We start from the raw sequence: 13,873 nt of genomic DNA, 5'->3' as shown, positions 1-13,873 counted from the left end.
TGAGAGAAGTTATCTAAGGCATATGTCATGATTTGTTCCAGATATAAATTAAATAAGCATGGTGAGAGAAGACAGCTTTGGCATACTCCTACAGATATTGCAAACCACTCCACAATGTTGTTGTCAAGCAATATTCCACTTTGTGGAAAGCATGCTGGTCAAGTTTGCAGACAATACTAAGTTATGGGGGAAAGCAGTCATGCTAGGGGATAGGATACAGATCCAAGTAGACCTGGACAAGCTGGAAGGATGGGCAGAGTAGAACCAGATGCAGTTAAACAAAGATAAATGCAGAGTGCTGTCACAGGCCAGTTGGGCACAATGAGTATATCAATTTTATCACAGGCCAGCTGGGCTGTTTGATTCAGTTTCGGATCAAGGAGGCAAAGTTGGGAGTGAAATAAAGGCAAATTTCTTATAACTTACACACACACACACAACAGTTAACAGAAAGATAAATGCAATAAGCAGACAATGCAGTGTTAAAGAGCTACTAATAAATAATAACAGCAGATAATAACAACAGATAGATGGATCAATTCTGTTGCAAGCCAACTGGGCACTGCAAGGGTATTAGCCACTGGGCTGTTCAAAACAACAGATAGACAGACATGGGTTGGTAACTTATTGATAGTCCCTCAATGCCAGGTACACGTCAAGTGATTCCAGTGAAGTCAGGTGTCCCCGATCGACACTGTCAGAGGATTACCAGGAAAGCTCCCTTGATCAGGATCTGATCCTCACTCACACCAGGAGTCTGGGGTCCGGGCATGGAACAGAAATGACCGTTCTGTTCTCTCCTTCCTTTTGGTTACCTGATGCATGTGCTTTTTATACCTAGTCTTATGCTAATGTGTTGGCTTCAGAGCCACTCACAATGTTGCCCTATAGCTTTTACCCTATGGGATTGAAAGGTATTAACAATTATCATAAAAGGTTACTACCCAGACTTGGGTTTATCCATTAAGCAAATTATGATGCAGCACCTTTAGGTTTGAAATTGACATTGCTTTGCCTAAGCTCCAACCTCTTTTAGGTTTCATTTGAATATGCTTTCTTGGGACTTGCTTTCCTGGAATGTGTTGGGTGTGCCAGGCAGTTAGGTCCAGTTTTATCATCAAGGCTGAACCCTGAGCAAGAAAACATTGGTTCTCCTAATCTTACAGCTACAGCTTTGCCTATGGGGCCCAGTCAGTTCCATGAACAGTTAATTTAATCATTTTAGTTAAACTTATGACAGACAAGTTACATTGGCAGTTTACAAACTTACAAGCCTTATATTAACTAATATTACCTGCTTAGGCAAAATACCAAATGCCTCCAAGAAGCACATATGTATTGCTTATTAATCCCTCTGGTTCTGGCTGTTACAGAGTGCTTCATCTGGGGCAAAGTAACCAGCTACATGAATATAGGTTAGGAGGAGATGTCCTGGCCACCACAATGGCTGAAAGAAACCTCAAGGTTATGGCTCACCAGAGAATGAACATGAGCCACCAGTGTGATGCTGTAGTCAACAGAGCTATTAGCATACTGAGATGTACTAGCCAATCTGACACAAACAGGGCTAAGGAAGTGATACTTGCTGTCTAGTTGGTGCTGATGAGACCTGAGCTAGGTATTGTGTCCAGTTCTGGGTGCTGCACTTCAAAAAAAAGATGTGGAAAATCTTGAAAGGGTCCAGAGAAGGGCCACAAGAATGATTAAGAGCGTGGAAGACAAAGCTTATGAGGAAAGACTAAGGGATCTGAAACTGTTCAGCCTGGAGAAGAGAAGACTGAGGCAGGACTTTGTGGCCATCTTAAGTGGTGGATATAAGGAGCAGGGACAAAAACTGCTTACTAGGGAAGACAAGAAGCAATGGCTATAAACTGTTAGAGGATGGTTTCAGGCTGGATGTAAGGAAGAACTTCTTTATGGTAAGGGTGACCACAACCTGGAATAGACTTCCAAGGGAGACGGTGGAGTCCCCAACTTTGGAAGTCTTCAAAAGGAGAATAGACAGACACCGTTCTGGAAGCATTTGATGTCAGCAGTATTCCTGCCCCGGAGGGGGGGCCCGAGGAGGGCGGTGGACTTGATGATCTTTCAAGATCCCTTCCAAGCCCTTAATTTCTATGGTTCTATGATTTGTATTGTTCTAGAGTTCTTCTATACAGTAAGACACATCAATCTGGGACTGATGTTATGCTTATTCATTGGCAGACAATGTGCTTTTCACTGCACCTTGTCAAAAGCTTTTTTGAAAATCTAAGAAATTATGATGGAGTTTTTTTGGTGGGCAGGGTACTTTTCACACATAATTTGTAGGTTGAAGATCTATTTGGTGGTGCTCCTTCCGAGTCCCAAGCCAGGTTGTTCATCTGCTAATACAGTCTCTATTTGTGCCTTGAGCCTATTTAGTATTATTCTAAGAAGCACCTTACCTGGATGACTAATGAGCCCAGTGGTACAGTAGTTAGTACACTGGTGTAGATTCCCCTTCTTTGGGACAGGGATAATTACTGATTTTGTCCACTCTATTGGTGAGGTTTTTCTTTTCTATAACATACTGCAGATTTTGTACAGTATTTTAATTGTCTTGTTTCTGGTTTTTAATAGTTCTACAGGTATATTGTCCAGGTCAGTGGCTTTTCCATTTTTCATGCTTCTGCAAGCTTTGTCTATCTACTCTTCTCTTGTGATGTCTAAGCTGCTATCATCTTCTTTTATACTTCTAGGTCGTCCTTTCTCTAGTTCCGTTACTACTTCCAGATCTCTTTTGATATTGTGATTATGCAGTTCTTTTGCATATTCCACCCATCTTTTGTGTATTGCTGTATTACTGTTTTCAGTAAGCAAGCCACCATTTTTGCCTTCTATTGCAATTGTTCTTGCCTGATACATCTTGCTTATCTTTTTCAGTTTGTCAAAAACTACCTTGCTCTTGCTGTGCTCAAAGCCTCTTTGAATCTGTTCACACCTAAGATGCAGTTTCCTTTCACTTTTCGAATTCTATTTCTCACTTTTTTTGTTTTCATCTTTGTATTGGAGACTCTCATAGTCTGACTGAAATCAATGAAGCTTTCAGTTATCTGCATGCATCACATATTTCCTCCTATTTTACTGTATGCTATAAAAGTGATGGTAAATGGAAAATATACAGAATACACGTTATTTGTCAATTTGTCAATTTATCAATTTGTCAATTTGTCAGCACCTGATACTAGATAACACCAATATATCTTCCTTTGTTACTATCTTATCCATTGACCTGGTAAGGAATATTATGAATTAGTGACAGATTTCACCAAGTCAGACACATTGAAATGTAGACAGAATGTTACTTCGTGCTACAGACTTACTAAACAGGAGTAGAGCTGATAAAAGAGGATGTTACATCTTTAAAAGATCTTCCCAGAGCCACCCATCCTAGCCTTCAAACAAGCATCACCAGAAGCAAATTTCCTCAAGCCCAGAACACACCAAAAGGATCCAGACTGTGCCATGACAAGAAATGCAAAACATGCCAACACATCTCCACCACCCCCACTATTACTACACCCCACAACAGAGCTATAAGCCTTCCTGGATCTTACAGCTGCACCTCCAGAAATGTAATATATCTCACCCAATGCACCAAATGCCCTGATGGAAAATACGTAGGAGAGAGCAAACAACAACTGCGCACCAGAATGAATGCACACCGGAAATCTATCAAAGACAGAAATACCCAATTACCGGTGGGGGCACATGTCTCACAGGAGGGCCACTCACTCTCCAATCTCTCAGTCCTGATCCTCAAGGGAAACTTACACAGCACTTCCCAGAGACGAGCCTATGAGCTCCATTTCATCAACCTCCTGGATACTAGAGATCATGGACTAAACATAGACATTGGATTTTTGATACATTATAATCTGCCTGGCAACTGACTCTCCAGCCCAGCCCCTGGCTTCTTTACTTTTCATTCCATCCAGGAAGAGCACACACCAACTGCTGAAACTTCCTTAGCCTGAGGAAGGGTTTTTGAACTCGAAAGCTTGCTTAATAACTATTCTCCAACTATTTGGGTTGGTCTAATAAAAGATATCAAATTCACCCAAGGAATCTTGTCTGCCGATGTTACAACATAGCATTTAAAAAGCAGGCTCAGATGGACTCCTGGATGCAAACACATAACAACACCTGCACCAGTTATAGAAGAGTCTTGATTGTATGTTACATATACGAACCATTAGATGCCTGTACTTCAGAGATACACAGAATTCACAGAAGTTTAGGGCTGGAAGGGACCTGGTGAGATCACTGGATCCAGCCCCGCTGCTCTGGACTGCTCATTAACCTTCATAAAAATAGAAGAGTTACTTAAACAAAACAAGGGGTTACGTATTACCCCAGCAGTGTACTTCACTCCTCTGGCATACATATAAAACTCATACATGCCAGGAAAAGCTGAAGGAGACGTACTTACAATTAGAAAAATCAATGACCAATATGGGTCTAAAATTTCATCCCGGAGCTGCTGCAGTTATTGGTTAAGACTCTGAGCGCCGCTGTTCACCAATCAGGGAGAGAAAAGCGCCGAGAGATCCAGCCAGCCCAGCACCGCCCCGCACAGCTCGGAGCACAGAGAGCTCAGACTTTCACTTGCTCAGGACTGACTCTCGGTGCAAGCTATTCGCGAAAATCGGCTGAAAAATTAGCACCTGATATTGTCAGAAACCATCGGACAAGATCATCTCCAAGCAGCAGCGCTCGGCGGCGGAGAGGCACTGGATCCTCCGGATCGCCATGGCCAGTTCCGGAGCACAAGGGCTGCGGCGCTGCGCAGGGCGAGCCGTGCTGTGCTGCGTGGTGCTGGCCGTGTGCGGGGCCGCTGCGGCCGGGCAGATTCGCTACTCGATCCCCGAGGAAATGCAGAAAGGCTCTTTCGTGGGGAACATCGCGCAGGACCTGGGACTGGAGGCCAAGGCGCTGTCAGAGCGCGGCGTGCGCGTGATTTCCAGAGGTAGGACGCAGTATTTCGCTTTGAATGTAAAGAGCGGCCATTTAATCACGGCGGAGCGGCTAGACAGGGAGCAGCTGTGCGGCCGGGCTGAGAAGTGTCTGCTGAACTGCGAGGTTATAGTGGAGCATGAAATGAAGATGTATGGAGTGGAAGTCGAAATCAGAGACATAAACGACAACGCTCCCAACTTTCAGGAAGAGGAGTTGGAGTTTCAAGTTAGTGAGACAACAGCACCGAGATCCCGGTTTCCCCTTCATGAGGCTCACGATCCAGATTTGGGGATTAATTCTCTTCAGACCTACCGGCTCAACAATGATAAACATTTCTCTTTAGCTGTACAGGCTGGATCTGACGGAGATAAATACGCAGAACTGGTGCTGGAAAGCGCTCTAGACCGGGAAGAACAGGCGACTCACGACCTCGTCCTCACCGCCACTGACGGCGGAGATCCGGTCCGCTCCGGCACCGCACATATCAGAATTATCGTTCTCGATGCAAACGACAACGCGCCGGTTTTTAGTCAGCCTGTCTACAGAGTGGATGTTTCCGAAAATGTTCCGAGGGATTCCACGATACTGACAGTTCAAGCCACGGATCTGGACGAAGGCGTTAACAAAGAATTAAAATACTCCTTCAGAAAAATAACAGAGAAAGCGTCCAAAGTCTTCCACCTGGACTCCAGGACGGGGGATGTCATGGTTGTGAGGGTCCTGGACTTCGAGGAGGCCTCCTTGTACGAAATGGAGGTGCAAGCGCACGACGGCGGAGGCCTCTTCGACAGGTCGAAGGTCGTGATCTCTGTCAGCGACGTGAACGACAACGTCCCCGAGATCAGGATCACCTCCCTGCTCACCTCCGTCCCCGAGGACTCCCCGCCGGGAACCGTGATCGCCCTCTTGATCGTGCAGGACCAGGACGCCGGAGAGAACGGCGCCGTCACATGCACCATCCCGGACCACGTCCCCTTCCGGCTGCAGAAATCCGTGGACAACTACTACAGCCTGGTGACGGCCAGGGACCTGGACCGGGAGCAGGTGGCGGATTACAACGTGACGGTCACGGCCCGGGACCGCGGGGCGCCGCCGCTGTGGTCCGCCACGACGATCGCCGTGCAGGTGTCGGACGTGAACGACAACGCGCCGGCCTTCAGCCAGGCGGCCTACAGCGTGTGGGTGAGCGAGAACAACGCCCGCGGCGCCTCGGTGTTCTGCGCGCGGGCGGCCGACGCGGACTGGGGCGACAACGCCCGGGTGACGTACTGGCTGGCGGAGGGCGAGCTGCAGGGCGCGCCGCTGTCGTCGTGGCTGTCGGTGCAGGCGGAGAGCGGCGCGGTGCATGCGCTGCGCGCCCTGGACTACGAGCAGGTGCGCGAGATCCGCTTCGCCGTGGAGGCGCGGGACGGCGGGTCGCCGCCGCTGCGCAGCAGCGCCTCGGTCACGCTGCTGGTGCTGGACCAGAACGACAACCGGCCCGAGATCCTGTACCCGGCGGCGCCCCGCGACGGCTCGACGGGCGTGGAGCTGGCGCCGCGCTCGGCCGAGCCGGGCTACCTGGTGACCAAGGTGGTGGCGGTGGACGCGGACGCGGGGCAGAACGCCTGGCTGTCGTACGAGCTGCTCAAGGCCAGCGAGCCGGGGCTCTTCGCGCTGGGCGTGCACACGGGCGAGATCCGCACGGCGCGCGCCCTGGGCGACAGGGACGCGCTCAAGCACCGCCTGGTGGTGGGCGTGCGGGACAACGGGCAGCCGCCGCTGTCGGCCAGCGTCACGCTCACGGTGGCCGTGGCCGACAGCATCCCCGAGCTGCTGGCCGACCTGGGCAGCCTGGCGGCGCCGGCGGCCGAGGCGCAGGCCAGCCTCACCTTGTACCTGGTGGTGGCCGTGGCCGCCGTGTCGTGCCTCTTCCTCGCCTTCCTCATCGTGCTGCTGGGCCTGCGGCTGCGCCGCTGGCGGCAGGCGCAGCTGCTGGGCTCGGCCGGCGGCGCCCTGGCCGGGGTGCCCGTCTCGCACTTCGCGGGCATCGACGGCGTCCGCGCTTTCCTGCACTCCTACTCCCAGGACGTGTCTCTCACGGCCGGCTCCAGGAAGAGCCAGTGGAGCTTCGGCCCGCCCAGCTCTGCCGGCACCCTGGCTCGGCCGCCGGCGGGACAGGGCAAGGAGCCTGCCCCGGTGGTTGAGGACTCAAATATGTGTGAGGCGGACCAGGCTGCGCTGCAGGTGAGCCGACGTTTTTGTACCTTATGATTTCTCTTAGTTGGTCTTGGCGAGTAGCCGTAGATATGTTGAAACTTCTTGACTAGGGGAAGGCCATTTTATGTGTGATTCGGAACGAACGTTAAAGACTGGCTTTCCTTTGCGTCTATGGCTTTACTGTACCAGATCTGTTGAACTTTGGTACATTAATCTGATCATCAAAGTCTAAGGTTGCTGGTGTTTTTTATTTGTAACTGTTATATACAGGTTTGGGGGCTTTTATATTTATAAGCCCACTTGTTTTTATATTTCGCAGTTTCGCCTTCCGACTAGACTCTAGGGATTCTTTTAAAATGTGATCCTTGAATCTAATCATTTGGTCGTTACATTTCCGTTTTTACTGGATAGTAACAGTGTACTTCTGAGAGCAGTGTGTTACTTGAACCTGGAAACCTGTGTTTATATTTCCGTTTATATTGCCAAAAGCCATCAAATCTCATTCTCTTTCTGGTGTTTTTCAATAACGATTCATTTCAAGACTTTCTTTAACCCCAGCCTGTGCTGGAAGGGTCATTAAATTCCCAGTTGTTGCTCTAATCTAGGGTTCTGTGTCCCAGTCCCCTTTGGGCCTCCTCTTGAGGGCTTTCTTTAATAGACTCAGGTTTTAGAGGGTACTTGTACAGAGTGCAGTTTACACCGAATACGTCATTCCCTTTCCTGCTCTGAGCTGTCAAGTGCTATGACTATTAGCGCCTATAAGCGCTTTGATTTAGCTATTTTAATCAAAGGTATCTTCAAGCGGAATGATCAGTTGACCATAATAGAAACAGAGAAGTTTGTGTATAATTTTAGGAATTAATATTTCTAGAGCACACGATGTATCGATCGGTGTATCAGTCCAAATATACGCCTCCCCGAAATTATCGAATGGCACATATACGAACAGTCCATATCCATGGCATTACGGTAAACAACGGTATATTTATACCGAGGCGGCAGTGAGAGCCTCTTTTTTCCAGCATTTTGGTATTGACAAGGTGCAACATAGGAATCATGATATGTTCATGATTAGGTACTTTACCCTTGTGGGAGTAATATTTGAGTTAAGAATCTAAAACATCCTAGTAAGTCATTTTCAACACGCAGTGTGGTTCCCTTGAGCACGTAATAATTGTTAGTAAAGACTGGCCGCTTGATATTGCTAGGGTGGCGTGGGTGTGTGAGTGTAGTTAGATCAGTTTTTCCTTAAAGTTGGAATGTTTGACTTCTCTTTTCCCTTTTTGTTTACTCTTTGTCTCAAAAAGCATTTCTTCCATGTCACGGATACCAATGCATTTAACTTTTCAGGGATAGCTCAAATGTCGGGTGCCCGTATGCCGGATTCGAGATCGTATAAAGGACATAAGAGCTGTCTGTAATTATAGTACAGTTTGCAAAAATGGAAAACATTCCTATTGGAATTAAGCCCTCTATGGATACTGTGAGTACTCGGATAATTCTGAAAGAAAAAAAGAAACTTAAATGGAAAACAAGTCTCAAGTCGGAAATGGGAACATGTAGAACTCAGAGTAACATGGAATATGTAGAACTCAGAGTAACATGTGTCATACATACCAAAAAGTTTTGGCCACCAAGCCTGATTACACGCGCTTGTGTGTAACTGTGGAAGGCAAAGGGTTAAAAATCTTGGAAATATAGTCTTAATTACAAATTTATATATGTTTATGGATACATGACATCAAAGGAAAAGGAAAACCAGACTGATTTTCAGAGTAATACTAAACCGATAACTACGCATTTCACACATATAATAGCAGTGTTTCAAGCTCACATTTAGTTTTCTGAGGCACAAATTTTACCCTGCACGACAATAGTCAATACACTCTGAATCTGCCTTTTTGCTCCATTGTCAGTGAAGCCACAGCGGCGCCTGCTCAGATCACTGCAGTTCCCCGACTGCGACTCCGAGTGCCGCTGTTGGCCAATACGGAGCGGCGCTGCAGACTGCGATACATCCATTGGAGCCTCCTGCAGTGCGCTTGCTCAGACAGCGCAGAGCAGGAAGCAAGCAAAGCAGAGAGACCTTCGGGGTCCGCCCAGAAGAGGAAAGCACAGCAAGGCGCTCGGGACAGAGACTGAGCAGGGACCGCGGACCCAGTGCTCTCACCTGTTCTCTGCCTCCTGTCGTTTACCTGGGATTTCTTACAGCCTAACACGATCGACACGGAGAAAAGAAAGAAGCAGGACAGCGTTCTCCGGGAGACGGGAATGGAAGCCGGACACAGCCAGAGCGGCCGGGAGGCCGGGAGGCAAGTACTGTCCTTTCCCTTCTTGCTGGCTCTGCTCTGCGGGGTGGTCTCGGCGCAGATTCGCTATTCGGTCCCCGAGGAAATGCCCAAAGGCTCCCTCGTGGGCAATCTCGCCAAGGATTTGGGACTGAGTGTGGGAGAACTGCCCGATCGCAGGCTCCGTGTCATCTCGGAGAAGCAGTATTTCACGGTGAAGGGCGAAAACGGGAACCTGTACGTGAGTGACCGGATAGACCGGGAGGACATCTGCGGCAAGGCCCCGCTCTGCGCTCTCGCTTTCGAAGCCGTGGTGGAAAATCCACTGAACGTTTTCCACATCAACGTCGACATCCAGGACATCAATGACAACGCGCCGCGCTTCCTACAAGATAAAAACACCCTCGAGATCAATGAATTGACGCTGCCAGGAGCCCGCTTTCTCCTCGGAAATGCAGAAGACCCGGACGTGGGCTCCAACTCCCTGCAGAGTTACCAGCTCAGCTCCAACGCCAACTTCGTGCTGGAGGTCAGGGAGAGCCAGGACGGCAACAAGTACGCGGCGCTGGTGCTGCAGAAGCCTCTGGATCGGGAAAGGCAGCCCGGGCTGCACTTGGTCCTCACGGCAGTGGACGGGGGGCAGCCCGCCAGAACCGGCACGGCTCGCGTCTGGGTCAACGTCACCGACGCCAACGACAACGCGCCCGTCTTCACCCGGGACGTCTACAAGGGGCGCGTGCGGGAGGGCGCCCCCGCGGGCTCCCTCGTGCTCCAGCTGAACGCCTCGGACAGCGACGAGGGCGCCAATGCGCATGTCACCTACGGGTTCAGCAAAGTTCCTGGGAAGGTCCGAGAGAAATTCAGCCTGGAGGCGGAAACGGGGAGGATCACGGTGAGGGAGCTGCTGGATTTCGAGGAGACAGCAGCCTACACCTTGGCAGTGGAAGCAAAGGACGGCGGCGGCCTGGTGACCCACTGCAAAGTGGAGATCGAGGTTGTGGACGAGAACGACAACGCGCCCGAGGTGACCTTCACCTCCGTGTCCAGCCCCGTCCCCGAGGACTCCCAGCCCGGCACCGTGATCGCGCTGATCAAAGCACGAGACCGAGACGGTGGAGGCGACAGCGAAGTCACTTGCCGCATTCCGGACAACCTGCCCTTCAAGCTGGTGTCGTCCTCCAAGAACTACTACAAGCTGGTGACGGCCGGCGCCCTGGACAGAGAGCGCAGCCCCGACTACAACGTCACGGTCACGGCCACGGACAAGGGCGCTCCGCCGCTCGCCACGACCCAGACCGTCCGGCTGCAGGTCTCGGACGTCAACGACAACGCGCCGCTCTTCGAGGAAGCGTCGTACAGCGCCTACGTGGCGGAGAACAACCCGGCGGGGGCCTCGCTTCTCCGCGTGCGAGCCTCGGACCCCGACCTGGGCCGCAACGGCCGAGTCACCTACTCGCTGGTCAGCTCCGGCGGCGGCAGCGGCGGCGGCGGCGGGGACAGGAGCGCGGCGGGGGCGCCGGCCTGGGCCCACGTGTCGGTGCAGGCGCAGAGCGGGGCCGTGGTGGCGCAGCGCTCCTTCGACTACGAGCAGCTGCGCGAGCTGCGGGTGGAAGTGGAGGCGCGAGACGGCGGGTCGCCGGCGCTGAGCAGCAGGGTGACGGTGCGCCTGTTCATCCTGGACCGGAACGACAACGCGCCCGAGATCCTGTACCCCGCGCCGGGCGCCGTCGAGGTGGTGTCCCGCTCGGCCGCGGCGGGCTGCCTGGTGACCAAGGTGGTGGCGGTGGACGCGGACTCGGGCCACAACGCCTGGCTGTCGTACGAGCTGGTGGCGGCGGCCGAGCCGGCGCTCTTCACGGTGGGGCTGCGCAGCGGCGAGGTGCGGACGGCGCGCGCCCTGGCCGACGGCGACGGCGCCCGGCACCGCCTGCTCGCCGTGGTGAAGGACAACGGGCAGCCGCCGCTGTCGGCCACGGCCACGCTGCAGGTGGTGGTGGCCGAGAGCGCGCGCGAGGCGCTTCCCGAGCTGGCCGAGGCCGAGGCGGCCGGGGCCTCGGACTCGGCGGCCGCCCTGCAGTTCTACTTGGTGCTGGCGCTGGCTCTCGTCTCCTTCCTGCTCCTCCTGGCCGTCGCCCTGGCCGTCCTGGACAGACTGCGGGGGTCAAGGCCTCCCCGCCTGCTCCCGTGCTTGGGCCCGGCCCCTGCTTCCGAGCGCGGCCCCTGGTTCCCGCCGACCTACGAAGACGGCACTTTGCCCTACTCCTACCAGCTGTGTTTGTCCTCCGACGCCGGGAAGGAGGACCTCGGCCTCCTGAAGCCGCAGGTGCCGGCAGCCGGGAGCATCCTGTGTGGCGCCAGCCCCGGGGTGTTGCCTACGGAGAATGGCTGTAGCGTCTTCCAAGCCGAGACGGAGACTGCGCGGGAGGTGAGCGTGTGGTTTCAGACTCCTTCTGTGCAGCAATGAGATTTAAAAATCTGGCTTGTGAACGAATGTAGGGGGTTCTTGTAAAATTTTAAGTTATAAGTTTTAGAGGGGTGCGGGGGGATGGGAGGGAAGTTTAGCTTTTTTTGTTGCTGTTGTTGTTTATCACATCAGTCTTGTGAGCAAACCTCAGTTCGGATCTTGATTCCCGGCAGGTTATAGAGTTTGTGCCCTACCATGGGGTATAGTGAAGCCCATTGGCAATGAGAGATCCTCTGACTGTCACAGTGAGTATCTGACACAGATTAAATCTGCGTCAGTCCAACGCTTTAAACATGAGTCCTTTTATTTTCTATTCTTTTCTTTATTAATTGCACACACCACGACTGATATCCGAGCGCTTCCTTAGCACAACGGTATTATGCAGATATATAATAGCTTCAAAGCTATTTTTTTCTTTGTTACTGAAAGAACAATTTTGCGAATTCAAAATCATTTTGAGACCCAGGTTTAAGAATATTTGTTTGCGAGGTCACTTGGTTACCGGAAACACTAATCTCTAAACACGCTGTTTTCCTACCTCTAATCTCCCACCTGTTACGTGTTACTTGCATAATGTGAGAAATGTGGGCCTTCTCTGAAGATTTAGGAGTGCATTATATAATACTGGAGAAATCAGGAGGGAGGAAAACGGGTCATTTGAAGGCGATGGTGATAAAACCACTGCAGCCGTATTCATGCACTCTTTATTGGCCACGTATCTTACAGTGGATGGATTTGTCTTGGAAATAAATTGCAGATAGTTTGAGCCTTTTTCCTCGATCTGTCCCCCTCTAACTAGACTGCCTTGGTTACACTGAAGCCATCCGTTTAGTGTAACTTGGCGACTGTAAACATTTTAACATTACATCTGTTCGATGTAAACTTGGATACAGATAGTATTTTGAGAGCTAGAGTTTTCTTCGTCTTCCCTGCCTAGAAACACGTGCTAGCATTCTGGGGCTTCCAAATGATGCGAGCCCTGTTTCTAACCCTCTGTAATACTGAGGTGAAGTCCTTTAATACAGGCCTAACTGTTCCGTGACTTGTACCGAAAAAGATTATTTTATTTTATTTTATTTTATATGTGACCCAGAGATGGGCATTTTTTTTTTTTTGAAGAGGAAAGAGGGTACTTTCCAGGAGACTATTTTTCAATATTTTAAAACACCCTCGAAGGTTTGTAGTATTTGCCCCCGGGGAGGTGTTTGCGGGGCGGTCAAAGTGCCTAAAGCTTATTGGCGTGCACTGACATCAGATGATATTGTCCTTCGCATACATTTGTATCACCTTAAAATGACATCTACATGTGTACGTAGGTTCGTTTGCCGCGCGCTTGGTCGTTCTGTACATATTTGCAATGTTTTCCCTTTACAGCTGTATTTTTGGGAAGCCAATAGACTATCCTTGTGTTACAAATTATGAAACTATAAAAATACTGCCCTCGCAAAACAAGTTTTATACATTGCCAGTTAGATAGAGCCAAACCATCAAAAATACTTTTGAGTCGTTTATTCATGTTCCATCGTTAGGACAGAAACAGGATATGGTGAATAGAATGGCCACCGTGAAAACTGTCCTATGTAATAATTGTGGAAAAAATTGCAGCAACTATAGCTTAGTCCAGGGACCACCAGGCTCATTTCCAGTTAACCTCGCAGTCTGCTCATGGAGCAACGCACAAGCGACAAATGTCCCAATGCAGTGAGACTGCACGGTGATGTATATTCCTGAATACCCTGGACAAAATCAAGCATATACAGTATAGTAAAATGTCATTCATGTGTATAAACATAACCACTAAGGCTCTCGAATTCAGTCAGTTACCAAACGGGAAGCTCTTGCTTCTGTCTGTACAGCTGAAAATCCCGAGCAACATACCGAGAAAGCTGGAAAACGTGAATGAATAATTTTTCTCGGAAAAAAAACCACCGCTAACATTTCC

At 50.4% G+C, this 13,873-nt stretch overlaps 3 protein-coding genes across 10 annotated transcripts in view; all 3 read left to right on the top strand.

The window, feature by feature from the left end:
• Window positions 1–13,873, top strand: part of LOC102574276 (protocadherin gamma-A4) — a 389,584-nt gene that overhangs the window by 268,154 nt on the left and 107,557 nt on the right. The window lies entirely within an intron of this gene.
• Window positions 4,586–7,233, top strand: LOC132243387 (protocadherin gamma-A7-like). Its single transcript, XM_059713047.1, has one exon. The coding sequence runs from the start codon at window positions 4,774–4,776 to the stop codon at window positions 7,231–7,233; it is 2,460 nt and encodes an 819-aa protein (XP_059569030.1). The 5' UTR covers window positions 4,586–4,773.
• LOC132252461 (protocadherin gamma-B5-like) lies at window positions 9,172–11,957 on the top strand. Its single transcript, XM_059733370.1, has one exon. It carries the CDS (start codon window positions 9,451–9,453, stop codon window positions 11,929–11,931), a length of 2,481 nt encoding a protein of 826 aa, XP_059589353.1. The 5' UTR covers window positions 9,172–9,450; the 3' UTR covers window positions 11,932–11,957.

Source organism: Alligator mississippiensis, chromosome 9 (genome assembly GCF_030867095.1).
Source record: "Alligator mississippiensis isolate rAllMis1 chromosome 9, rAllMis1, whole genome shotgun sequence".
Lineage (NCBI taxonomy): Eukaryota > Metazoa > Chordata > Crocodylia > Alligatoridae > Alligator > Alligator mississippiensis.
This window is presented reverse-complemented; position numbering and strand designations above follow the sequence as displayed.